General features: G+C 47.1%; 3 protein-coding genes across 31 annotated transcripts; 2 read left to right on the forward strand and 1 right to left on the reverse strand.

Moving 5' to 3' along the window:
- Nucleotides 1-392: 392 nt before the first annotated feature.
- Nucleotides 393-3997, forward strand: LOC133392709 (uncharacterized). The gene is made up of 5 exons (XM_061653431.1): nucleotides 393-618; nucleotides 746-2048; nucleotides 2462-3085; nucleotides 3152-3316; nucleotides 3385-3997. Exons 2-5 carry the CDS (start codon nucleotides 1812-1814, stop codon nucleotides 3496-3498), a joined length of 1140 nt encoding a protein of 379 aa, XP_061509415.1. The 5' UTR covers nucleotides 393-618; nucleotides 746-1811; the 3' UTR covers nucleotides 3499-3997.
- Nucleotides 3998-4252: 255 nt separating this feature from the next.
- LOC133392707 (myosin-1B-like) lies at nucleotides 4253-7838 on the forward strand. Its single transcript, XM_061653377.1, has 6 exons — nucleotides 4253-4440; nucleotides 4530-6221; nucleotides 6293-6376; nucleotides 6449-6602; nucleotides 6667-6800; nucleotides 6868-7838. The coding sequence occupies exons 1-6, from the start codon at nucleotides 4378-4380 to the stop codon at nucleotides 7648-7650; spliced, it is 2910 nt and encodes a 969-aa protein (XP_061509361.1). The 5' UTR covers nucleotides 4253-4377; the 3' UTR covers nucleotides 7651-7838.
- Nucleotides 7839-8084: 246 nt separating this feature from the next.
- Nucleotides 8085-27551, reverse strand: LOC1280614 (trehalase). Of its 29 annotated transcripts, none has more exons than XM_061653410.1 (7): nucleotides 26863-27549; nucleotides 14725-14778; nucleotides 11647-11998; nucleotides 10463-11575; nucleotides 10259-10382; nucleotides 8612-8725; nucleotides 8085-8522 (listed from the first exon to the last, which is right to left on the reverse strand). In XM_061653410.1, the coding sequence occupies exons 1-6, from the start codon at nucleotides 26961-26963 to the stop codon at nucleotides 8613-8615; spliced, it is 1857 nt and encodes a 618-aa protein (XP_061509394.1). In that variant the 5' UTR covers nucleotides 26964-27549; the 3' UTR covers nucleotides 8085-8522; nucleotide 8612. The 29 variants fall into 29 exon arrangements, with proteins under 29 accessions (XP_061509394.1, XP_061509383.1, XP_061509381.1 ...); XM_061653399.1 differs by lacking the exons at nucleotides 14725-14778; nucleotides 26863-27549 and adding exons at nucleotides 13290-13547; nucleotides 22025-22099; XM_061653397.1 differs by lacking the exons at nucleotides 14725-14778; nucleotides 26863-27549 and adding exons at nucleotides 13290-13547; nucleotides 21879-22099.
- Between the last annotated feature and the right edge of the window lie 332 nt (nucleotides 27552-27883).

Raw genomic sequence — 27883 nt, forward strand, 5'->3', positions numbered from 1 at the left:
CCACCCGCAATGCACCGATCGTCCAAAAGGAAAACATCCCGTCCAGACACTCGCAAAGCGCGCACTTTCGCTCCGCAACGGTGGAAAAACGTCCCACATGTGTGTGCGTTGTTCGAACCGAATGCAGTTTTTCCGAGAGCCGAACACGATCGCGTTATTTTGAGGTTGCTGAGTTGTCTCTTGAACGTTATGCGCCCGTTCTGGAGGAGGTGAGGGAGGGCGGGCGGAGTTGTTGCGTGGCGTATTCCTGTTCTGTCTTGATGTCTGAACGCAAACAGACATACACCACGCACACCGACATATGCGCGACAAATGTGGGAGAGTTTGAGAGTTTTCCGTTGCGTGCGTGCGAGAGTGCGCAGTAGGGAAGGAAAATTCACGCGAGATTTTCCAATCCGGTATGTGGTTCGCGGGTGAGAGATTGACTGCGCTCCTTCATGCTGGTTCATACGGTCGGTGCCGTACGTTCGGGTAGGATCGCGTAGTCGGACTTCTTTTGCATCCGGCAGAGTAAGGGATAGTGGGTTTGTCGAGGCATACTAAGATTGTCATCAACTCCAACACCCAGACGACGCTGGAAGAAAAAGTCCGATCAGAGATATTGAGGATCGCTGACAGGTAAGTCGTGATCATCTTCTGTGTCCTCAAGAGAGTGAGTCATCGTCCTGCTCATCGTCAATACACTAGCGAAGCGAAGCGTTTGCAACAAGTTTGAACTTCAATTGCGTATCGTTATCTTCCGCAGATCGGTGGCCCCTGGCGTGGCGCAAGAAGATGCTGCTGCTGCAGTGATCGTGACACGTACGTGATAGAGGTGGAATTTTCCTCACTTTCTTCGCAAGCGCAGCGTTAGAAGCATCCCTACCCTATATCAAGCTGCGGACGTGACACGGAACGGGACAAAACGTGGGCGTCTGAGGTGCGCCATATTGGACGTAACACCACCTTTCCTCCCAAAAACCCGTACCGTGGCAACGTGGATGGCGCAGTAAGACACACAGCGAGAGATCAGCAGAATCATCCTCACCAATACTGCCGAAATTCGGTCTGCGTCAGTGTTTTTGTTTGCGTTTCGCAACGGTGTTTCTCGTGCGTGCGGATGGGAGAGACGATCACCCGCAAAGCCAGATGCACTTGGAGAACTGCTGCAGCTGCAAACATGTAAAGAAAGAGAGCGAGAGAGAGCGATAAAAAACGGTGTCAATGTAGTGTCAATCGGGAAGAAGTGTGTGCATCAAATCGAACCTTTGTTCCCGGAAACTGCATTCCCTTTGGACCGGCCGTTCGCTGCCACAATCGAAATCGAAGCGCTCCCTGCGGGGTCCCTGCTGCTGTAGCTGCCGTACCAAAAGCTGAGAGCAAAACAGCATATCATCCGAGCTACGAACCACCATCACCACCACCCAGCACAACACACAACAGCGCTGCCGGTGTGTGGGCTAAAAATAGTGAAAACGAAGTATTTTTACCATCTAATACCAATATTCGAAGGTGGCCGAGTGGCGTGCGCTGCCACTACGGGGTAGTAGGGAAAAAAACGGGACGCGATCACGGGAAGTGAAGGTGTACACCCTTGGGACGCGTGTTGGTGTGTTCACCTGTGCACGGCTTCACAACTCGGGCGCTGGTGTTTATTAATTGTGAATTCGTGAATTTGCGTGATCCACAGCACGATCGACGTGTTGCTTGCTTGAAGCGTGATTCATTCCGTTGTATTACGACCCAAATTCGTAAACTCCCGAACGTAAACAACTACGATCGATCGCGATAATTGACACTCTGTGTCTGAGGGTGCACTCCAATTACACTACATGTGCACACTAGCGACTTCTGTGGCGACTCCGGGCCTTGGAGCGGGACGGATGGGGCTGAACGCGATTCAACCGCGGCAGGGCAGTACGGAAAGTGCGGGAAGCGGAGACTCGGACAGTGGGGGAGGAGGGGGAGGCACATTTGGATCGCCGGTGTCGACAGCTGCGGCGGCGGCCGCCGCCCTCCAGTGGTACTATCTGGCGAATCTGGACGCACATTCGAGCGAGTCTTTGCAGGTAAGATGGCCGCCGTTGAAGTAGAAGATACATTCCAAAGTGTGAAGATCTCAACAAGTGTTTCTTGAGTTCTGTAATTGGAGGTGTGGTTAGCATATGTTCATTGGAATTGTTTAATGGAACGAGATCTATAGACCTTGGCTGGCTAATTTCTTCATCAAATGTTAGAATATTTTAATGATCAACTGATCCCGGATCTTGTATTCTCGATCGTACACTATTCAGAATTTCAATTACAATACAGATCACTGACACTATTATCTTGCGTTTTTGATGATTCTGATCATCTGACATTGATGATCTACAACTAATCTTTTTGTGAGAGATTAAACATGATCCTCACCTTTTATTGTTAGGACGACAAATACCTTAACATCTTATGAAAAACGTTCCGTTGTCTGTCATTCTTCCAGAGCTCGAAACTGTTCTCGCCACCTTACTGGACCGGGCCCGAATCGTTCGCACCGTCGACACTGTCCAGCGATGCGTACGCCCAAGATCGTCGGGACGAGTGTGACTCACCGCTGCTTGCCGAAGAGCTGGCCGAACTATGCGACCAGACCAGACTCGAGCTAGGGCTGCTCGAGATAACTTCCAGAGCGCGCCCAACCCATCTGGAAGTGGAGCATCATGCTGGATATGGTCGAGCGTTTCTCACCGGGGCGGTTAAAGGATTCGCTGGCTATGGAAGAAGTGTCTCACCGACGACGTTAGTGCATCAACATCATCCCCACCATCATCATCATCAACATCATCATCACCATCACAATCACCATCATAATGCAAAGCAGCAGCATCACGAGTTGCCATTGACAAAACCCCAGCAAGCCTTGCATCTTCATGCACCACTGCCGCTGACGAGTAACCACTATCATCAACCCACGTACGGAGGACATCAGCCGCTGCCACTGCACGCCGGAGGTATGGAGCAGCAACACTTGCAGAACGCGAACCTGAAGTATAGCAAAGTGCCGCCGGCCAACTATCTTTGCCATCTGTGCTTCAAGAAGGGTCACTACATTCGAGACTGTCCTCAGGTGAGTGTGGGGTGGAGAGGTGACAGAATGGGAAGTTATGCTTATCTTCCTTTTAATGTCCTCTAGGCTCGCCCGAAAGCGGAAGGCAAAACACCGTACCAGGGCAAGAAGCGCTGCTTCGGCGAGTACAAGTGTCCGAAGTGCAAGCGAAAGTGGATGTCGGGCAATTCGTGGGCCAACCATGGTCAGGAGTGCATCAAGTGCCACATCAATGTCTATCCACACAAACAGGTACGACTAGAGGAGATTAATGTAATTCGATTTCAAATCTCATTGGTGACTTCTTCTTTCTCATTCAGCGCCCGCTGGAGAAACCGGACGGACTGGATGTGTCGGATCAATCGAAAGTTCATCCGCAGATGCTGTGCGAAAAGTGCAAGACGTTGGGTTACTACTGTCGAAGAATCCAGTAGCCGTGAAGGCGTGCGTAATGACCCCAATCTATAGCAGAAAGTCACGTTGAAATACCAATTACCACTTAAAATAGTTGCAAATAGTTTTACAAGTTTCATACGCCACATCACATCGAGAGAGAGTGTCAACATAACAATGAAAAGAAAACGAATTCCAAAATCTGTATATAAAGGAGCTGGACGACCTCGGCAGAAGCTCCACAGAAATCCACTCGAAATGCCAAAATCTTGTTTGAAATTCTCTCGGCCCTGTTGGAAGAGTAGAGAAGATTTAGAGCAAAGTTTGTATTATTTTATTGTGACAAACACCGAAAGGCCACTACTACTGGTTGCTGTTAAAAACAAAATGCGAATCATTCAAAATTTATCGAACACAACAAGAGAAAGGAAAAGAATAATGTATACAATTGGCATGAATTGTTACGAGGCAAAGAGTTTGCCACCAATAAACCAAACACGAACGAAAAGCGTTTGCTTTCAATAAAGAAATCGAAATCAAGTAAATTATCAATGGTTCATACAGATAGTGCCGAAAGAATATTCAAAGTCCAAGCATAGCATTTGTGTGGCTTATAATAGACGATACGAGCGTAATTATAAGCCCACGCGCTTAATTATTCGATATCCCAATATCCCTAACCAGATCGCGTCAGTGTAGACGCATCTATTGTACGAATGGATGCGTTGTAAGCTCGTCTCGTATGTGACGTTTGCTTCCCGAATGCCCGAACCTTCCCCAACACCCATCCTTAGCGCAGTCTACGCGCCATTACACAGGAGTACAGCAGATCAACACAACACACAGTTACACAGCAGCGTTGCTGCGCTTAAAATGTTGCGGAACCTTATCGAACAAAGTCGGTTCCTCCGTGTGAAGTAATGGCTGAAAATCAATCCACAAAAAAGGAGGACCCTTACTGGCGGCGGCTAGTACTGAGATGGGTAAATTGCATGGTGATAAACTGCACTTACACCAATGCCATTTTGTTCCTTCGTCTTTCTAATACTACTCTATTTTCGCCTTACGGAAGGTAAAGTGTGCAGAGCTGAACCCTGGTCAGGATTGCATTGCGTTGGCTCGGTGCTACGACACCTTCCGCAGCAAAGTCAAGCGATCGTACGAGCTGCGGGAAGGCACTGTCATTGAATTTCTACGTGAAAAGTTTCCAAACTTTGAGCTGAAGCTGAACAGGGACAATGAGATCCCCGACAGTGACTCTGTTTACGTGTTTTCGCTGATGCTTTACTTTTCCTGCGTAGCACACTCCATTCCGTACTTCCAAAACATTGGTCTTGCATTTGAGGAACCATTCCAGCACAGCATAAAAGCATTTCTGAACTCCTTCGTTCCAGAGAATGAAAGGAAAATCATCATCAACCGATCGTTTCTGGATAAAGCGTTTCTGAACGCGAAACGATCGGTGAATGTTTTACGCGATCAAAGCTCCTGTGGCAACATAATGAACATCCACAGCCAAAGCAAGGGAGACAAACTGGCACTAAGTAAGCCGTGCGGTGGTAACCAAGAGACCGTCGAGAGAAACCCATCCCCAACCAAAGCGAACGGGCGGACGGCACTGGAATGGAAGGTGAAGAATCTAAGCAACCAGCTGGACGCTACCCGGGTGGAAAACAGTAACCAGGAAAAGCAAATCGAACAGCTGCTGCGCAATGTGCAGGAGCTGCAGCGGGACAGGAAGCGCGCCCAGGCCAAAATCGCCGCACTGCAGCAGAAGGAACAACCGTGCAAGTGTGCGACCAGCACGGCGGAACACGCGCATCGCATCAACCGCGTGACGGAACAGCTGCAGAAGCAGCTCGAATCGAAGAGCAACTGCATCGAGCTGCTGCAGGACGAGATCGCCAAGTCGAAGGACTCGGCCAGCAAGGAGCTGGAGCGCTGCAAGGCAGTGAAAAAACAGTGCGCCTCGCTGAAGGAAGACAACCAGCTGCTGCACATGACGGTGGAAGCGCTGCAGGAGGAGCTGGCGCTAAAGGACGGCATCAACCAGAACCTGACGGAAGCGGTGGCCGATTTGCGGCGTTTCATTCGTGAAAACCGTATCCACGGTGCTGCTGGCGGGATGGATTCCTTCGAGAGTTCGTGTGAATTTTCCGAAAAATCCTTCCGGCTCGCCACACCGGACGAGAGTGTGTGTAGCGATTCGCAGAATCTCGCCGCAACGGTGGTCGATATCAAGCTGAAAGAGAAAGAGCTCGAAAATCAGGAACTCCAGAAGAAGGTACAGGAGTTGGAGGATACGTTGAAACAACTATATAAAGCACAGGCCGACAAACAGGTCCAGGAGGGGATAGTAAATGAGCAGCTCGCGGAACTTCGTAAATCGTTGACAGAGGCGGAGACATCCCGCTCGACACTCGCCGACAGTCTCGAGCGGGAAAAGGCCCGAACGGAGGAGCTAACCCGTCAGACGGAAGAGTGGAAAGGCCAGCAAAAGCGTGGAGCGGCGGAGCTGGAACGACTGAGCGCGCTGTACGAAAAGAAGCAGTGTCAGTACGAGCAGAGTCAGCACGACTGTGATAAGCTGTGGGTGAAGCTGTACAAGGCTCGTTCGTTGCTGGAGGAAAACGAAAAACAGTGGACTCAGGAACGGACGAGTCTGGGGAAGCTGTTCGAAGATTCGATGCATGTGTTGGAGGTGAAGCTTCACAAGGCGAAGGTTGAGTGTCAGGGCCAAACGGAAGAGATTGCAGATCGTATGGTGAGTGTCTGGAGTATAGAATAAGGAACAATATGATTTCTATGAATTATATGCATTTTTTGCTTCTTTAGAAAAAGCAGCAAGAAGAAATTACAGCAAAATTAGAATCAGACAAGGACGGACTGCGGTTGAAACTTGAGGACTATCAAAAACATGTAAGTTGCTTTGTAGCTCAAATTAAATATAAAAATACACTAAACTAAAGTCAAACTATCCCTTATTTCCAGATTGAAGAATTGGAAACACAATGCACTACGTTGGAAAAGGACCTGAAAGAGAGTTTGAAGGAGAATCAATTGATGCAGAACGAACTAAAAACGGCAAAGGAAGTGTCCAGTGCTCGAAAATCGACGATTGCGCAATCTACTCAAACCAACATGGGTAAGCATTTTGATACAGTTTATGTGCTTTAATTCATTTACACACTATCACTTTGATTCCTTAGGTACCAAACTCAACTTCAATAGTGACAAACTGTTTAATAACATTGAGCCGGAAAAGAATACCAATAAACGCTCTGTACCTTCTGAACCTGTGGCGCTCGTTTCCGATGTTTCTAAGTCACAAGACACAAGCGGGGTAAGAATACAACACTAGTGTCTAGATTATTTACTAATATGTCTCCATTGGTCCGGTTCTACATTAGAAATGCACCACCAAAGCAACAAGACGCGCACAACAGCCGGTAAATGACTCTACCAAGAAGATCTCGGGACGTGTTGGAGGTCGTAAAGACCATCAGCGCAAGGTTTTGTTCGATTCCAATAGGAATCTCGTGAACAGTCCTCCGTGTCAACAGGATACAGTTGGAGTAAAGAATGAAACTATCCAACGGATGAGTTCCAATCAGGAATCCTTGTCAAAACCGATCGTGATGCCCCAAAGGCGATCAGTCGATAAGCTGGAGCTGGTTCGTGCAATAGCACCCATCAACACTACACCAAAACCAACACTAACAACTATTAGCACAACAACCACAACTTTGACCACGGCCAGTACGGCTGATCCTGCGACTTCACCCGTCGTTAGGGACTACCGGTTCAGCCAGCCGTATGGCAACAATCGGTACAACATTCTGCGCATGCAGGTGCAAAGCCGCACCAAACGGCGCCAGCTGTGTGATCAGACGCGACGACTAAGCGCCAAAGGTAGATCTAATTCCCTTTCGACGTCGATCGGTTCACCCGGTGCCGTACTGTCACCTCTCAGGGATTTCAGTAACGACCCAGAGGGCTGCAATGATATGACGCTGTATCTCTGCTTTACCAACGAACCGGACTATGACGATCGGCAGGAAGAGCGTGCACGATCGTCCAACACATCACTGTTTCTCATACTGATCGCTTACGTTGGCATGCTGGCACAGATATTTTTCTTCTTCGGTGGGCTTGCCATCCGGTCGAAACGGTTGAAGAGCGGTCGGACTTAACGATAGAGTGATAGTGTAGTTATTTATTTAGTTTTACTATTATAACCCTTTAAGTAGGACAGCTCCAGATTGATTTAACACCTTTTTTATACTTTCTGTACGTTAACATTCATTTAGGTGCAAGATGTGTAACTGATATTCATAAGATAAGATGTTCATTTGAAATAAACTGCCGCTTTTAAGTAAAACCTTTGTATCATCAAATCGATCGATCAAAATAACACACTTTTTGAATTAAAATTAAGATATTTATTTAGTACAATTACGACAACATCAAATACTTCTCGGCACATCAAATACAGCTCATCATCGGCCGAAAAACCTTCGGAATATGCTAACGTTGTAAGATGATCCGGTGTAGGGGGGAAAAGAGAAAAAGATAAACAGTTTATCAAGGAAGTTTCTTTCCAGTAGGATACACATTAAACAATCCATCACTATGATATGCATGTGAGATGCACACTGTATCTTTATGGATAAGTTTTAGTAGCTTCAGTTCCGTGCATAATACGTTAATCAACAGATGGGGTTCGTCCTGGATGCTGATTGATGGAAAACCGGACACATGATCATCGTCCTATTTCGCTTTCCATACTTGTAATACTTGATAGTTCCATGAGCCACACGTACAAAACAAATGGCATAGGTTACACGTTTTCTCGTTGGAATGGTTTAATGGGAGAGTGTTAGATTTGCCTTTCGTTATCACACGCTTCGAGGAGGCGCGATACACGTTGAGACACAAATTCAACGTGCCACAGCGTTCGAATGACTATCGAAGTGCGGTTAAACATTGAACAGAGACAAGGGTTGACGGTTGGTGAAATGATGGTTCAACGTCTACGGTCCACGAGGGTACGTGTGTGAATGTGCTAAAATGGGGGAGAAAAAGAGAATTATTATTTAATTTATTCAACAAATTTAATCATTTAATGTCTTTAAACACTCACTATTAACTTACCTCACCCGAAGACTCCAACGAAGAATGCTAACAGTGTGGCAATAATGCCGGTATTGATGGAGTATGCTACCAGCGCACCGTTTCCATTGTCTTCCGGTTGTTCCGCAGCATCCACTACAACAAAGCAAGTGGTATTGTTCATTAAATTTCACATTTAAAAAGCTCACCGGAAGCACACCGAACTAATGAGGGACCCAAATGAAAGTGAAGGTAACACTTACAGACACATGTTCGAAGACGATGAGTTTTGCGTGCTGTTTTTGTGGGAAGAATTTTGAACATCACATCGTACGTGCGTAACGAAACCGATAGAAGTTGCAATAGAAGAAGTGCACGGAACAAACACACACACACACACACACATGATGGACGGAAGTTACTTTCGCCGATGGAACACACAAACAGATGGGATGTTTCGTTTTCGGTGCTTCAACGTGGGTCACTGGGAATTAATTTGCCAATTTAGCCAATTTTTTTTACAATTCTTCACTAGCTTCTTGCAATTGTGTCTCGTTTTTATTTGATAGCAGTACTACCACTACACACACACTACATTGCAACTGATTTGTTTTCATCAAACCTTGAAACCTTTTTTGGGCAAGTAACAATTCAACCGCCATTGTAGTTTGCTTTGTGCTGAGTTCTAAGGAAGGATTGATTATTTTTAAATCAAAAAAACGGTTGTCTCTTCCCGTTCGTTGTGGTACCGCCGTTTGGCCTTTCTGTTAAAATTGGACCGTTTTTCTCTGTCGTAACTATCACATTCGGCTTCTAAAATACTCTACACTCTATATGCTGGCGGTTTTCGTTAGTTGCTGTCCCCTTTACGAAGCGTTCACACACTGAAAGGACCTCTGCATAATTACACTCTGCTCTGCTTTACTGTTCTGTTTTTTGCATGCTACTCTGGCACTCACGCTTACATGTGTTTTAAGTTTTTAAATAAAATTCATGTGCACCCTTTCACACACTCGCCGTGTTCGCATTCAAACTCAGGAAATTATAACAAAAAAGGAGCCAAAATAACAAAAAGTGTCTCGATTAACAAGTCGCTGTACTGAGCTTGTAATTGTTGTCAAATAAATAGGGTATAGACGGCTTGTCGTTTCAATTTGTTTCGGGAAACACACAACCAACCGTCCTGAGCGTAAGTGAACAGACGACGCCCGGGCGGTCTGTGGCCTGTTTTTTGCCTTTTTGCTGCTGCTTTGTACTATCCCTTAAAACTAGCATTTAACCACAAACCGATCGTCGTTTGTCTGGTAGTATTAATAGAAACATAAACATGGAAATCAATGACAAAACGGACAAAAAAAAAAACAAACATAAAGAAATGCGAGTGTCGATGAGTCGAATGAATCGTTACTCCATTCTCTCGAATGTGCCGAAATTGTGTGTCATAGCAGCATTCCTTTCGCGATGTGTGCTGGCGACAATCTGGTCATTTGTTTTTACCAATATTCAATGATAAATGAATGCTTTTGAGCGCGCTTTTGCCGCAAGACACACACACACACTGTAGATGGGAACTATTGGACACACACAACGGCACATTAATGGTTGAAAATCGGAGGGAAGTGAGTTAGAAAGAATGGTAGCATGAGATGCGTTCCTCCTCCGGTAACTCCCGCGTTCACTCGATCGCACCTGTCGTCAGTCTGTCGGCGTACTTGTTCATCAGATCCATTGCGGCACCGTTGGTCCAGCCGAAGCCGGTCTGGACTTCGTACTCACCACCACTGCCATGTCCACCGAGCTCTTGCGCATCGTACTGTCAAAAGGGAAACGGACACAGTTAGTAAAGAGATGCTTCACTGATGGACAAATCGTTCCACTACACCACACAGCTACCTTTTCGAACATGGAATGCGTATTGTTGTAGGTTAGGTAGTTCCCCCGGACCCAGCGCTGGGCCCAGCTGAAGGCCAGCTCCTTCGCTTCCGCATTCTCCAGCGAATCGAGCCCCATTACGAGCATGTGCTGCATCGGGGCCCACACGTTCGGGAAGTCCCACTGCTCGTTGGTGTTTTGCAGCGTGTTCGGCACACCGCCCGGATAGCGGTCGAGCTGCAGCCGGTCGATGTACGCCAGGATGCGCTTCGGCAGCTCCTTGTCCTCCCGATCGTAGCAGCCGACCCAGAGCGGCGACAGGTTGGTCGGCGTGAAGTACTTGCGCAGCTTCTTGTTGATCAGATCGTAATCGAACCACGCCCCTTCCTGCTCGTCCCACAGCACCGCATTGATCGCTTTCTTCAGCTCGTCCGCCTTGGCCAGGTACTCTTCCTTCTTCGCGATCGAGCCAATGTCGTTCCGGTAGCCGTAGAACTCGGCAATGATCAGCGCGTTCCAATACAGGATCGCGTTCAGCTCGACCGCCACGATCGAGCGGCACTTCAGGTCGGTCAGGTTGCCCGCGTTCGTGCCGTCCTTGATGAACCAGCGGCTGGAAAAGTCCATCCCACTTTCGGCGGCCGCCTTCAGCTCGCAGTAGTAGTCCTGCTTGTCCTCCTCCCGCTGGAAGATGGCCGCACTCAGCACGTCCTCGCGGTACGATTCGGGGCGCGGCCCGCTCGACTTGTAGCCGTACGTCGCCAGCTGGTGGTTGTTCACCTCCGTCACGTAGTTGTTCATGAAGAACTGGAACTCGCGCTCGAGCGTTTCCACGCTGTCCATCGCGAACTTGGTGTCGTTGGTGGCGTCGACGTACGACTTGACCATGCCGCACAGCAGCGGCGGCTGCGAGCGCATGCTGTAGTAGATGCGGCCCCCGTTCGGGATGAACCCGTACCGCTGGATGATCGACAGGAAGTTCTCCAGCATGCCCTTGGTGGTGCTGTACATCTCGGACAGCAGCAGCCCCTTGACGATCCAGTACGAGTCCCAGTAGTAGAACTCGCGGAACCGTCCACCCGGCACGATTACCGGATGGTCCACGTGGATGATCGAGTAGAGGTCCGGATTGAGCTGTGGGCAAATTGGAAAATTGAAATTATCCGACTTTTGCGCAACTTAAAGACTCTAAGAAGCATCCTTACCGCCACATCCGACGTCATCTTACGGCCGAGCGAGTGCCAGATCTTATTCAGTTCGGAGGCGAAACCGCGCAAATCTTCGTCCTTGATGCGCGCGAGGAATTTCGGGCTTGCGGTCCAGTCGTCCGGCGTCCAGTTTTCAAACTCAGCCCCGGGCTTCTCAAAGTTCGATTCCACCCACTCCTTCAGCTTCGCCTTCGACGGGCTGTTGTCCTGCGCGACCATAAACTCGTGGAACGAGTCAAGCGTCTCGTTCGGCGACTTGCGCATCTTCATGTCGACGAACGTCTTCGAGTCGGGATAGATCTCGCTCATCTGCACCGTCTTGAGCAGCTCCCCATGGCAGTAGATTTCACTGTGCAGGGAAGAGAGGGTAGAAAAAAGAACGACAATTAGCATGGACATTTTAATTTTGAGATGCGTCGCGTTGTCACGGTGGACTGCATTGACATTGTCATGGCATGCTTGAGGATCTATCCACCCCTCCGCATGCATTGCTGAAAGGAAGAAACGAAAACAAACTCAAAACTGCAACCAGCTCATTGGCGACAACGTGACGACACACTTGTGAGGCTTCCGTTTTAATGTCGATTTCCCTCCAGCAGAGAAGCGATAAGAAATACACATGTCGATACTTTGTGTTTAAATCACTTGTTGATAAATTCATTGTACGATAAAAAAGCAGACACACACACACTATCGGAAGTGTTTTGATTTCATCCCGACGCCCGCCCGAGGCCCCCAATCTGGAACAATGGACATTCATTTCATCCCATGACTTTACACTTTCCTGCTCCGATATGCTCCTCCCGATGGTTGATTTGACTTCATGTTTAAGTGCTTTATTTTTAAAAGCTTTTTTAACACTTTTTTGCACATCAGGGCACACGTGAATCGAATAAAAGGGTGCTTTGTGGTTAAGCGACGAACCTTACCGATGATGGGGCGCGTGTTGATGCGGGTTGGAAATGGAAAGCACTGGAGCTGGAGATGTGTTGGAACAATTTACAAGAATGTTCTACTATGTCTGAACATTGAAAAACAAATCCATTTCATAAGTGCGTCAGAGAACAACACGCGTATTACATCATTGGTTGAAATGTGAATATCATTGTAGCGCCAGACAGGGAACATGTTAACGCAGAGCGCACAGGTCGATCATATTTTTGCATCTTTTCATTTTCATTGTCTAAATACGGCACACGACTATTCCTATTTAAATAAATAAATCCATAACATGTTACTGATTTTAACACGTGCAAAAACCGGCCTGATCGTTTTCCATAGTCTCATAAACGTGCTTTCCTTTCCATTCTAACTGCATATGCAAGCAGCAGTGGCCCCTAACGTTTATGTTCCGTTTTATATTCCTACTGTTAGCACCTTCATTATCTATTCGGTATCGGTAACTCGCCAGCTCGGGGTTCGTGTTTCAATATTTGCATCTTTAATTTTCCGTCTCGAGAAGGTTGGAAAATGGGATTGGCGTGCCTTTGCAAGCTGCTTGCTCAATTAACCGAGAACGTGCCACGGAACGTGGAAAGCTGTTTCTTTTCAAGTTCTGTAATTACAAGTCGTGCTGTGTTTAACATTAAATTTCGGTTTACATTTTACATTTTACCAACCAACTGTCAGACCAATCTTACCTTTCGCAGGACGGTTTGAGCGTTTCCTGCTGCCGATTGTCGACAATATAGGGCACTTCCTTAGCTACGAGGGCTGCGGCTCGTACGGTGGCCGGTACCAACCAGCATGCAAGTATCACAACAACTACTGCCGGCGGATACGGCCGCCTTCGTACGGTCACTGGTTGTTGCCGCGTTTGCAACATCACTACCACTATTGTATGCTAGAGCGGGGCAGACGTGTGGCTTATGGAGTATGGTTCTGGCAACTCGAATGACCTTAACATCACACCGCACAGAGGGAAGAGAGAAGCAACGCAAACGATGACATATTTGGAAGGCAACACGCTACCCTTCATCTGTCCCAGTGCCAAGAGAGCCGCCGTCGTCGCCGTTGTCAACCGTGTTTTGAAGGAGCAGACCCCCTCCCCCCCCCCCCACCCTCGAGCACTAAAAAGGGAGAAGGCGGCAGGGAAGCAACAGACTTTGCATCGCAGGCACGAACCGCATCAGCCTTCGCGGTGGACTTTCCGGGTGGTAAGGTTCTGCGCTCGCTGCTTCCGTGACGCCCCCCCCCTCCCACTTCCCCTCCCCAAACCCGCGCACAGTAAAGTCTATTAACCCGTGCGTGGTAACCGCGGCAACCGGGTAACACATCTCGTTAACGGGGGAAGTCCCAGTGGGTCTTGCAAAAGCGAATGGAGGAGCATCATCACCAAGTGCAAGCGACCTTAAAACCACACGGATCACCAGTACAGTGGGAAAAGGTATGCTAAGCACAAACTGACTCCTAAACAGGATTTGGTGGGAAGTTTGAAGTCGTCGTGTGGTTTGAAGGGGGAACTATGGAATGGGGGTAAAATGGACAGTAAAATAATCACAGGGAATTTTGCAAAATCCGCACACAGAAATAGCGACAGCTAATTTGTCACAAAATTCCCTAGAAATCGCTACTAATTATTCAGTTATGCAACACAGGCACATTAAACGATAAAAATAGAAACCTTCATACAAAAGCATTTACAATCTGCCACACACACGGCGATAAGTGATAGGGAGCGTTAATCAATCAATTACGATACAAGCTATTATTAGTAGCATCACATTATCAGTCTGTTATAACGTTACAGGAGAAACAATGCAATCAAATCTAATGCCGCTTTGATAGAGCGACAATATGATACGCCGAAAGTGATTGTTGTCAGTCATATCTCCGCAAAATAAAAAGCGTCATGTCCGAGCAGCATTCAATTGAAGGAATGATAGAAAAAGAGAAGTCAGAGGAGTAATTTCGGACCTAAACCATGCGTTAACATCATACTGGATTTGGAATGGAGTTAATCTAACGATGTGTAGGCAGAATCTCTACATGAAATGTAAATTCAAATGATGATTTTGAATGCAGAGCAAGTCACTTTAACAATAAAAGCAGTTTTTTGACTCATTTCTAGCTTACCGGTTGGTGATTTTACCGGAAGAAGAGGAGCTACCGGAAGTGGCATTGGGTTGGCTGTTTCAAACAAATGGGGAGGAAGAGTGTACGTCACAGGACGGAAAAAAGGACGATCGAAAAGGATCCATCGTTGAGGTGTGTTTGAATTTCGAGAGGACACGCGGGTCAAGTGAAATTAAATAGAAAAAAGATAGACAATATTGTTGATTTAAAATAAATAGATCAAGAGGCAGAATGTGACAAAGTTCGAGTGGTCGGAATGATATGGGGTGAAGAGGACGCGAACAGCCTGTAGGTGTTATGGGTGGTTTGGTCGGGAAATATCGGTCAACAGGTTCTGGAAGGTAAAGTGCTTCGTTCTTCAAAAAACAGACAGACAGCGATCGTGTACACACACTTGGGGGGCGGCTTTGCAGTTTGACACAAGGCCAAAGCAGGTGGCAAAACAGGCGAAGCGGCTCTTCTTGGCACTGGCAATGAAACGGTTTGGGCACACAGTTGTTGTTCATCAGCTATTTTTGGGCCACATCTTTTCTTTTACGTCTTTTGAGTCAACATCCCAATTTTTCCACACAATTTAACATTTTTCAATTGCGCAATATTCCCAACTACACTTGTTGCACTACAAATACGCCCCTCTTCACTATCATAGCTCTAGAATTACAAACTAAATTACTCCGTAACAACCAATCTTGGAATGAAGATGACTAATAAAATTCACACAAATACCACACACACACACATACACACACTGCACTAGATAACGGCACCGTTTTGTCCACAAATGATAACACGCTGGTTTGCTGGAGAGAGGATATGTCCGATGCCAACAATATATACTAAAGCTCCCGTTTCCTTTACCCCACTAATCCTGATCCCTATGCAGTGCGTTAACTGATCCTTCAAACACTCACAAACGCAATCTTCCCACACCTTCTTACACGATTGGAGCGAATTTAATGCCGCGATGGACCGAGCGTTTAAGCCGCGAGAGAAAAGAGCTGATGCTCTCCGTCGCACGGTCCGTACGTAAATGAATTGGGCAAAATTGGCACCCAACCGTTTTATAAAGTCTCGTCCCGGACGCTGAGCCGAGCGAACGGGATGGGGGATCTACTACTAACGACGAACGAGTGCGCTTCTCTAACGCCACACACATGCCGGCTCGTACGATGCGCGAGCCACAATACGTATTTGATACGCGGAATATCTGGCCAGATAGCAGCGACTAGTGGCGGGTGGAGATTGCCCTTCCCTCCCTCCTCCTCTTGTCCACCAAAAAGTGTATTTGCGCTGGCAATGGAGGAGAGGACGCAAAAAAGCACCCGAACGAACGAACAAACCACTGGCACGGTGACACCGTGTATTGGACGCCTTTTGGACGATGACGTAGCGCTGGCAGCTCGGTTTAGTGGTGTGTTAGTGAGCACACGATTGCGCCCCGACTGGTATATTAAAGGTGCAATTTGCCAATTATTGTTATCTTTGTCGCCGGCACACCGAGGTGCCACAGCGCAGCGGGGAGAAAATAAAAGCAAATCGACCAGTTCTAACCAGTTCCACCATTTTCGCACACTTGTACACATACTGGTTGGTGGTTTAGGTGGTTTTTGTATAGTAACAGGGGTCCGGGGACACGCTGCTACTCGGCTACTCAATATTAAAGTTGCCATTTTTCTCTCTCTCTCTCTCTAACGCTTTTACCACGTTGTTCCGCTAGAAAGCGTAGAGAACGGCATTGCGGTGAAGGTGTTAAGTAGTGTGCGTAGGGCTTACCCTGTTTTTTTACAAGCTTCGTGTTGTAAAGAATGTTACAATAGACACAACTGATTGCTATCAACGGTACTTTACAGTGGTTCTGATTAATGCAGTCACAATCACATTCTGTCGGTGCAATTAAATTCCCTTCATCCCTGCAGGAACGAGACCGGAAGTAAACCCCCTTGGTGGAAGATAACAGAAAAGCGGTGGTGGTGCACTTAGGAATTAGTGTGCCATTGTTTTTATCTAAAACTAGTTTGTATATTGGGAATTTTAGGGCAAGGTTGGAGTGCAAATTAAATTCCACAATAAACTGCTTTAATGATGGTTGAAATGAAGTTGAAACCCTTGACACGTTTCTTCTCCAGGACCGTAAGCAGGCGTTTGACAGCCCTGTCGACAGTTGCCAAGACGACACCGTTTGATCGGGGGGGGAAGCGCACCAACACCTGCTCAAGCAACACGTGCTCGGCGTGTTGCAATGTTCATCAGTTGCAGTTCGATTGCATTTGCATTTACCGTTCCATCAACAACATCTCACTTCTCATTATTATGCTACGGTTTTAGTGTGCAATCACTCTCAGCAAGTCGCGTTGAAACATTCGAATTGATTTTGTTTGGCAATTTTGGCCCTTACCTCATCAACTCCCAGAGCGTGGGCTGCCGCAGCTTGACACTGACATTGCACGAGGTTCGGCGCTGTGTCCCGGTTCCGGAGGCCAAGGGCTTCAAGGTGCCGCCAGCTGTGCAAACAGCGGAACCCACAGTCGGCAGCAGGTTGTCCCACCGCCAGCCGAACTGACGCGCGGGGCGTAATACAAACACTGCCATCCTGCTACCAGAATAGGAATAGGAAAAGCAGCTTTGCTTCACGAAAACGTTATGGAGAATTGGCTTCACTGCACTTGCAAACTTTTACTAGTGATCAAATACATTATAATGTCACGGGAAGAGAGCTGGCACGGATTCTGCACACGCCAACCGTTCGCTAGCAACTGGACGAGAAGGATGGCTAAGCATCTCGATGGTCCTCCTCGCTAATCACGTTCGTCGCAGCAGTCCGATTAGAATGACGCACACGTGAGAGCGTTTGTTGGTCTGCGTACGATCGATTTGGCTGATAAGGGCGGTGATCGCAAAACCGTACGCGTCTGGAAGCGTTTGCGACGAGATCATCGATCTGGCGCGCGCGCACACGTGTGATTAGAGAAGTTAAGACTGGGAAGGGCAAGGCTGTTTACAACTTCTCTCTCTCTCTCTCTGTATGTAGCGTCTTGCTGCAATCAACTACGCAGTCATCGTCGACGTACGCACCCTTATCACGTAGCTCGCACACGATCGCTCATACACGGATTGCACGAAAGCCGAAAAATTCGCCTCCCCTGGCCGATAAGGTTCGTTATCAAGGGCGTACGTTGTGCCGTACCGCAACGGCTCGACGCTTGCTCATCGGCTCATACTTTAACAGGTGTCGAATCGAATATAGAAGCACCCAAACATTTTGTATGCCGGTTGTACTTATATTTACCATCCTCCAATACGAGCTTTGCTCGAAGGACACCGCCCGTAACCCGCTTTTCGTAGTGGCAATGGTAGCTACTACCTCCCCTGTGGCAGCTTGGTGGTGATGGTGGTGGCTTATCTTGACACATTCAACGCTCAAGATCACGTTGCGAAGGCCAAGAACGATCCCACGGCCAAGGGTAGGAGCAAACCGAGCACTCGAGACACGACACCGCGTATTAAATAATTGCCATAAAAGTATTTGCAATAAATTTAAAGCGCACAAAAACCAAACCCCGGCCAGCGCCATCGCCAATTCTCGCTCGACCCGACAGGCGATACGCGTTTTTGTGCATCTCATTAAAAGCGTGTTTGGAGGCGTGTTTTTTTTTCCTTTTGCTGTAGAACGCTCATCAGACAAAAGAACATGTCTTAATTTTTTTGTGTCCCTTCGCTAACTCGTTAACCCTTGTTTTCTGGCTTATCAGTGTGGTTAATCGGCGTGTGCGGATTGGCGTTTGCAAAATTAATGAGCAATTTTTGCAAGCATTTTTATTGCCTCTCCTCCATGTCGAAACGGACAGGCAAAACAAACTATAAAATTCCCCTCCGTTCAACACATCACCGTTACGATCGTGATGATAATAAATATTGCTTGTTTTTTGCGACTCCTTTTCGGCTGACAGGTTTTGGCTGTTAATTCGCTACATCAGATCTACCACATCAGGTGAGGTTAACACGCAGAGGACGTGACCAGGCTGCGACCTCTTGCCAGGCTCGGGATGTGGAGGAAGACGATCCCGTACCGGTTTCAAATTTGCACCTTTTCTTTTTGGGGTTGTTTGTTTTGTTTCGGGGGGAAAAGGTCAATCGATTCGCAAACATGACTCTGCGGTGAGACTGAAAAAGGCATCGTAGCTCCAGCGATGGGTGAGTGGAGAAGTTACCTAAAAGGAAATGTTTCTCATGCCGTTGTACATTAGCTAAACAATACCTGTCTAGGAGGCACTGGATGGGCCCCGGTTTGCTTGCAACCAACATTGTGCTTCGGTGTGGTTTCTTCTTCAATCCGTTCAATGCTTCTGCCTCAAAGGTGTTGGGGGGCACTGATACCAGGTACTGTGCTTCCGCAATGGCCGTCTCCTCGTCCACACGACGCTGTCGTTCTGTATTCGGTCTAGCAGAACATTTTGGCCACTCTTCCGTCGATGGGAGTAAGTATCACTTGAAGGAAATACGTTACACAGCACCACCACAAACTGTACCACCCAGAGCGATGGTGGCTCAATCTAACCAGGAAACGGGTGTGCTTTTGGTGAACGATCACTGCGTCGACATCGCTCCAGACGTCCGGGGGAGGCGATCAAGGGAAGTTGTGACCCTTTCCCGAATTACCACCGATTGGGGATGGCCCGCTGTCTGTGTCGGCACAGGATACGCAGCACACCACGCTTCCGGAGTGGTTATATTTCGCGGCCAACTGCTCCGGGTAACACCAGCTCACGGGACACCGTCGAAAAATGTGCTGACGATGTACGCGTACGGCGAGCGAAGGTAAACAAAGAGCATTCTTCAGAACGTCACTCTGCTGTCAGTTGTCATTTCAAACGAACCGTTGCGGTGTTCATGCGGTTTTATTCCTCTTATTGGCGGAAAATGCTATCGTTTTCAGATAATTTTATATCTAAAAGAGTTTGTATAATATTCACAGCTATTTTTATGCTTTAAAAACAGCAATAAAGCTGTTGTTTTATCCTCAGGCGTCACATATTTCTGTAAGTACCTTGAGCTGCTCGAAAAAGTCGTTGAGGCTGCAGTGGAAAATTCAAAACAGCTCGAAAACTGTCTAGCTTGGAAAATTAGAAAATTTGCTGCTGAAATAAGAATGTATATTGAGTTTAATCTTGTTTTAGTGTTTAGCTTCGATTAAAGCATTTTTCTCACTCACAAAAAGAGCTGTAAGAAGAAATAATAGTCAAGGCAATACTCGTCACGATCAACTCACTCGGTTCCATGATATGCAAGGGTAGAAGCCAAATGTTTAAAATTCAATTTTCTGCAACCGACCTTTTGTTGCGATTCGATCAACGATTCGTCACGGCACTATGCAGCCCTAGCATCTTTTCCTTGCGCGATGTATTTCGCGGGATCAGTCTCGGTCTATAATTATTGCATCAAACCGTTTTACTTCACCCCCTCGGGGGTCTGCGCTTATAACGGTAGCGAAACAATGGGTTTTCTCAGTTAGCTTTTTTCTCATCGAAAGGACGATCAAATGATAACTGCACCACAAATCAATTTTCGTTTTGTTGAGGTCAAAAAACAAAAGATATTTGTGAGCTTATTTAAGGGGTTCGTCTTCTCTGTTTGAGCCAAATCCCCCACTTAAAGATCATCAATAATTAACAAAATTGTGCCCCTGTAATGGAGCTTTGTGAGTGATTTGCTTGCAAGTGCGCTGTGTGTTTATGATTAATATCGCCTCATCAAATCACTGCCATGACGTTGACAACTTCCGCCCAACGGACGCTTCTCCATGTGCAGTTGCACATGATCGCACCACACCAGGGGGGGTGGCCTGACTGTTCCATTGTTCTCTTACGCAAGCAGCGTACATACCGCACTCTTTCCCACCCTGCTCGCTGCGGTGCAGTGCAGCTAGGAACAGCGTCAGCTTGGCAATTATGTGAATCTCTAAACAGAAGCCATGCCGAGATCAGAAACCAGTGTTATCAGCCGACCAGCCACAGTGGGAGATACAGGCTTAGAAGGAATTGAAAAATCGTGTAATCGGGATTTTTATTCTTTCCTCGAACGCGAGCTGCCTCCCCCCCGAAGCACGACAGCGGTCCGAGAGCAGCGCGATTTGTTACCGATAAGAACGCGCGGTCGCGGTACTTTCACGTACTTCAAGGCTGCCCAAGACACGAACCGGACATGAGTTCCAGTTCACGAGAACGAACTGGCACGCGCTCTAGCCGGCCGGGCTGTGCACACGAGCCACTGGCACTGGGCAATCTGAGCTTGGGGCTTGAAAAACCGCAACTGCAATACGAAAACAAAAAAAAAAGACAAAAACGGAAGTGACATTTCCAAACCGCCCGTGGCCTTCTCACTCGCTTGCGGGCGGCTCTTTTTTTTGCTTTCGTGTTGCAAAGTGAGGTGGATTTTCTTTTTTTTTTTTTTGTGCAACCCTGCTCAGCAATGGTTCTCGGATTTCAGCGCGACACGAGTGACGGAAAGATAAACAAACACAGCACCCTTTTCAAAACGGTCGTCGTCTGCAGAAATCCTGCGACGGTGGATAAGGCCACAGCGTCTGTAGCGTCCAATCCAATCCAATTCCCCAACAAAACCACGTACGAAACGAGCAACCGACGGGACAAAACGGTGCAGCAGTAGAAATGGTGCAACAAATGATGGCCAACTAACACAATCGCACTATTACAAACACTCACACGCACACACACACACACACAATCGTACACACGCCCCCACCGGGAAAACGTGCACCTTTTGCGCGGGAAATCGTACACGTGTTGCGATCGTTAGGTGACGCAATGGGAGCGCGTCGTCTTCACTAGCGTAAACACGCAAAACAGGAACGCGATCCACTACCTAAAGCACTCCACCACTAACCAAAGAATGACGCTTTGGCACAGTTACACTACGTCACCGACCAACAGCAGCCGGTGGGTGTGAGTCGATTTTCTCTCACTCTCTTTTTGCGCGTTGTCACCGTCACCCACCACAAAGTGTCTTGCAATGCGCCTGAAATTGGCGATCAGGCGACCGCAATTTTCTGTGTGTGTGGTATCGCAGCAAGTTGCGGATTTTACGCCAAAGGGGGTGTTTCGCACGCTGCCTGCGACTCGCACTACTGACGGACTGACCTAGCGGCTTCCGTGCGCTCGTGCCGCAAGTGAAACCCGCTGTGGCGACGACGAACGCCTCAGCGCGGAGAAGGGGAATGCACTACCCCCGTGCTATCTGTATGGCGTGGGACACTCAACTCCCTCTAGTGTAAAAGTGTCTTTACATGTGTGTGTGTATGATAGTCGGAGGGGTTACTTTACCCCCATGTGCAGCACAATCTCGCCGCACTGACTGCTGATTACTGCTGGCTTTGTCTCGCCACATTCTCAATGTAAACCGCGGACGCAAACATGGACCGATTTGCCACAACTAGAGGAAAGGAATGGAAGGGTTGGGGGTTGTTGCCCACCGGACTAGACAACCAATAGAGGCGCGATAGAGTAGCCGCGTTTTCAACAGTGTGTGCAGTGCAAATTGTGCCTGTATTGGAGCCCTTGAAGGTGTTCCGAGGCGGTGAAAGGGTGACGAAAAGTGATCGATCTGGTGTTTGGGAGAGGGTTGGAGATGTTGGAGGATGGCGACGGCAAGTACAATTGGAGGTAATAAAGATAAGTCAAGCGTAAACGTTTCGTTGAACCGGAGGAGGATGTTCGTTTAAGCAAAAAAATGGGAGGAATATTAAAAAAGTTGGAAAACAAGCGGCAAAGTCGACTTAAAGCAGAGTGATACGGAATGTAGCCGACATACAGTAATTAGTAGCTAATGTTTTGAAGTACATAAGATAGTGTTTCCAAAAGTAAGGTCGTTCAGTTGGCTTTAAAATTCAACATACAAAATTCATGTTATTTGTTAAAATATTTGTCGATCGTACATTTACGACACCCACTGTACTAGGTTACGAGTGCACGGGGACAGATACAGCTTTATGAGTCGTCTACACAGGGAAGCAAAAACGAGAGGGACGGAAAAGCAATTGATAGGAATTCAACGCTCCCCATACCCACTCTCACCCTCTCAGCATCAACGCACGCCAAACGCTAATCTGTTTGGGGTCCGACGCGTTTAATTGACTGTGTGATACTGATACTACTTCTACCATCCAATTCCCCTCTCACTAGCCGCACAGAATGCTTCAAACTGTTCGGCGTAGGAATTTGGTCGGGCGAGCGAGCATTAAATCGTGCACAGTAACAGGAAGGAAGTGGCAGTTGCGTGTTGTCGCGCTTGTAAACATCGCGAATACGCATCCTGTACGGTTTGGCACGTTTGGCAATCGGAGCGGTCGTTGATCCGGGCGCTACTGTTCAGCATTCATGTTTTGGGAACGATTTGAGGAAACCGTTGAACCGGTTTTAATGTTTTGAGTTTGAGAGAGCGTTTAGCGCACAGACGAGCCAGACGACGAGATTATTGATGGTCAGGGACGACCGATGGGCTGATCTGTTAGATGATGAAGGTCGGCCAATCTGCACACCGGCAAGGGCAGCTAAAGGCAACGAACTGTGACATTCTGTGGTGTGGTTGTTGAGCTGGTATTAAGCTAGAAACATTAATTGGCGATTTGGGAGCTATAACATTTATTGCCGTGAGGTTCAAATACCTTTAAACAAACTTTGTGTTGAGCTACAAAGTTCACATTTTGTGGAAAATCAAATAAAAATAATGAAGTAAAATAAAAAATACGCATTTCTGAGCATCAACACAGTGCAACGTTTTTATGTTGCGTCGGATGTCACGTATCGGCAAAGGTGTAGAACCTATATCATAATATGTAGTTTTTTTTTTACTAAAAAATGTTTTCATATTTTGTTTGATGTACAAAAACTATATTGGAAATAGCTTCTTTAAATAAAAAACTCCTATATTTACGACCACCGCTTTGAGACAGCGTTTGTCGACTTTAGCCGAGACACGAACCGCGCACGAATCAAATGCAACGTTGCAAGCCGCCGGCAGCATAGAATCATCGTCCGGCCGGGCGGTTGTTTATGTGCATAACACAACAAATACGTAAATACCCCTAACATTGCTTGTTGCCTTCTCCCTTCCTCCACCTCAGCTTAAAAAAACTAAATATTTATACATTTATTTAGGGGGCTATTTTTGGCGGCCATTGAACCATACAGCTCGCGCTACTCTTTGCGCGATGATGGTCAAGGATTACAACAGACGCACGTCAGATCGGGCAATGCGCGTACTGTGCACTGCGGATGATCTGGCATAAAGTGGCTAGATTGAATTAAAGCACACGCCCAACATTCACCGCCAGACCGCTTGCCAAGCGGGATTTGATTCCTGCGTGCCGGAAGTGACGTACTTTTCAATTTACAGCGCGTCGTGCGCTTCCTTTGCCAGTGCGCGGTGCGCTTTTGCGCAGCAGCCAAAGATGACAGTTTTGATAGGGTGGTTATAGGAGGAGAAACATGAAGATATACTTTGTCGGCGTTAAATTTGCCGGTGCTATTTGGTGAAATTGGTGTGTTCAAATTGTGATGCTCCTCCTGTGTGCGTCATTGTCGCGCTTCGGTTTGTGAGGGGAATTGCGTCATCGGTATGCTAGCAAAAAGCGTCGATATTTACATACACGTGACGCGGATTTACGTCTTCAATTCGCGTTATTGAATGGAACGAGTGTGAAGAAGAGGTATGAGGAAGAGTTTTTTATTCCAATGGAAATTTTGTTGGACTTTGGTTGGATTTTATTTAAATTTTATTTGTAATACGTTGAAAATATTGACCAAATTTGTTAGAATATATCTTCCCGTATACGAGAAAATAAGCAACCTATGGTACGTCGAAAGGTGTAAAGTACAGCAGAGATGGAGATAAATTGCAAACGTCACTATCGTGCCACGACACATTAACTGATAAGAACGGTCTCAATGACCATATGGTTGCGGTTTTTACCGCCTCTCTTGCAAATGGGTAAATCAAAGTGACTAAGCGTCGAGACCAATGACAGAGGCACATTTCTTCCGTGGTGAATGAAGCAATTTCCTTCCGAGGAAGGCGGCCAAACAAGCCCCTCTCTGCGGGAGCAGGTTGTAAAACAAATCACAAGCACACGGTAACTGATAAGCTGTTGGATTTTTGTGATAAGCCAGCAACACAAAATCGATTCGTTACCAAATTCGAAACGGTAAGAATTGTATCCAAAAAAGACGCGTCAAGTGTTTTTGTACGTAACGTGGCACGTTTATTGCATCACTGTTTTGCGAATGAAGGATCGTTCATTTTAATATCCTCTCAGGCGAACGTGTCAAATTGCATGCGGCGTACATGGCTTATGTCATCTATGAGATAATGTCGTCGTGCGAAACTCGAAAAGATAACTTATAAGGGACATTTTATCTATAAAAATCGTATAAAAACCCATTAAAAATAATGCAGTGTTTATTTGCCAAATTAAATGGTTTTAGTCCTTCGAACCGGATTAGCAATATAGATGTTGTTCAAACTGATTAATGTCGACATTAAGTCGACCTGCGATTAACACACAAACAAAAATAGCAAACAAGGCCCACTTAGTGAGGTGGGTCATCTCGAATAAGTCCTCACAATTCGTCGATTCTTGCCCCAACCGATGCTGTTTGTTTGTTTTGTTTATTTTTAGCTGCGTCATACCCAATTAAAGAGGTAAACAACGACCAACCACTTCCAAAAAGAAGTCTTTTAATGGTACAGGAGTATAATAGCAACAGGTGAATTGTGCTTAAAGAAGACATCCGACAGCTTCTGTTTCAGGCAACACAATCGATGCACCGTGATCATTCTTCGAATCTCGCAAATGGGGTAAATTAAATACAACCTATAGGCAGGTATTAGTGCTCTAGAATCTACGGTAAGAGGACTCCCCACCCCAACCATCCATCCAGCCTTGAACCGGTACGTTCGCACCGGTAAACAGGAAGTGAAGGATGCAGTGCGCGGATGCCGCCGCCGCAGCCAGTCATCCATCACTAGATTGATCTCGTTTTGTGTTACAAGGGGGAACGACGAAGAGACGAAGAGGAAACAGATCACAAACAACGATCGCCAGTGACCGTCGTGATCTCGTGATGGATTAATTAATGTTAATTTTAACTTATCCAATCGCTGGCATCCGTCCGGCACCCGTCCGGAATCTGCGGTATTAGGAAGGGCAATTCGCAATGTTACAAAAATGTCGAGCTGATGTTGACACGCATGAGCAGCAATTTTTTTTCTGATAGTCACTAAGATACACATTGCGCGTTGCAAAAATTGAGGACGCGTAATAAACTTCGCATTAGCGGCATTGATAGGCAAGACGAAGGAAGCGCTCCGGTGTACGGCTCCGTCGGCCGGCTCGTGAAGGTCAATGAAAATGACCCAAGCGACGTGAAGCTCAGCGCGTAAACATTCACAGAACGCGGTCGCCCCCCAAAAAACCCGTTCCTTTCACTAATACGCGCGTCGAGGAGTTAGATATCGCGCAAATTACGAATCGTGTGTGAAAAGCGCACGGCCCAAACCGCTAAAAACGGTCACAAACACGTGCTCGAATTTCGAACGATCGCGTTCCCGGTCTCTGCTTTTTGGCGGCTTTCGTGGCACTCGTGTGCGTAATGGCGATTGGGGCAACATTTTAACAGAACTTCTTGGCAGAAGCGGGGAAGTGTCCCACGACCACTGTCTAGAAAGGTGGATTTGCATAAATAACTGTGCCGGGTGTGTCGCACTCTTTGCGTCTCTTGGTCTCCCAGGTGTGCGCGACGCTTAATTTTAGACCCGGCGGGTTAGATGTGACATTCACTGTCCGGTTCAGGGTCAGTGTGAGCAGTGGTGGCGGTAGCAGCATCTCGCTTCCTTTCCGAACATCGCACACAAACACAAACACATCCGTACGTAACGGCAGACAGGAAGGAATTCACCATCACAAATTCGTGTGCCACCACCAAAAAGGAATGATGCAACCGATCGCATGAAACTCTTCCACAAAAACCCGACCAAACCAATCATATGGTAATTGAATGACGAAAATGCACAAAATGAGGTCGTGTGTGAGATGAACACGATTGGCAGATTAGAGTAGAAGCTCACCTGGACATTTTGCGGTTGGAGTAGGCGACGTGAAAAACAACTCTCGTGTGTCTGGTCCGCAGCAAACGTTTTGTAACACCCGCTAACGCACCGTAACGCATGCGTTCTGTTCAACTGCTCGGTGAGGAAGCTTCCTCTAACTGTCGCGCTTTGTGGCTCTTAGTTGGCCGGTGTTTTTCACTTCCGAAAGGAAACACTCACACTCAAACACTCAAACTATGCACACACAGACACACATATACACACTGACGGCCGTTTGTTGGCGAATTTGAAAAGTAATAACGTCACGGCAAACGTCACGCATACGTCCACGTGCGCGAAAAACTGTTATGCAGTACTGTACGTCCACCGCAAACAAAGTCGGGTGTTTTTCCGGGAAAGGTTTGTTGTTTGTTTGGTGTTTGCAGCAGCCACTTTTTTATGCGGCCAAACACACTTGTTGCACTGGAGTTTTCGTAAAATTCGAGAATGCTTTGTTTTGAGATTAAATTCGGTTTTCGGTTTGGTTTGAGCGTATTTTCAGTCTTTATCTATTATTTCTTCACTTCAATGCACTTGTGGCTCTGAAAAACAATATGGAAACCACACGCAATCGGCCTCCTCACGGAACAGAGGAGAAAAGGACAAACGAAATGGCCAACGGAAGCGAGCGCGAAGCGCAAACGGCAAACGATCGAAACGAACTAAACCGTTCGGCATGGAGCTCGACGAGATTTTTATATTATTTTTCCTTTGTTTTTCGCTCGCCCACCACACCACCACCCCCTGCGCAATAACCCCCTATGTTCGGGTTTTTTTTCGCGCAAAGAGCAACCATGCCGTCGAGGCAGACGAGGTCGGTGCGCACGTTCGTGGTGGTGGTATGATACCGACCAGCGTATCGTGTTGCGCGTACAGGGATGGTCACAATAAATGGCTGACAAACTAAAAGGTAACTCCTTCAAAATAAGTACTTTTGTGATGAAGAAATACAGTGAATGTAAATCAAATTTAGGAACCGAAATAGAACCCTCAACTTACA

Source organism: Anopheles gambiae, chromosome 3 (genome assembly GCF_943734735.2).
Source record: "Anopheles gambiae chromosome 3, idAnoGambNW_F1_1, whole genome shotgun sequence".
Lineage (NCBI taxonomy): Eukaryota > Metazoa > Arthropoda > Insecta > Diptera > Culicidae > Anopheles > Anopheles gambiae.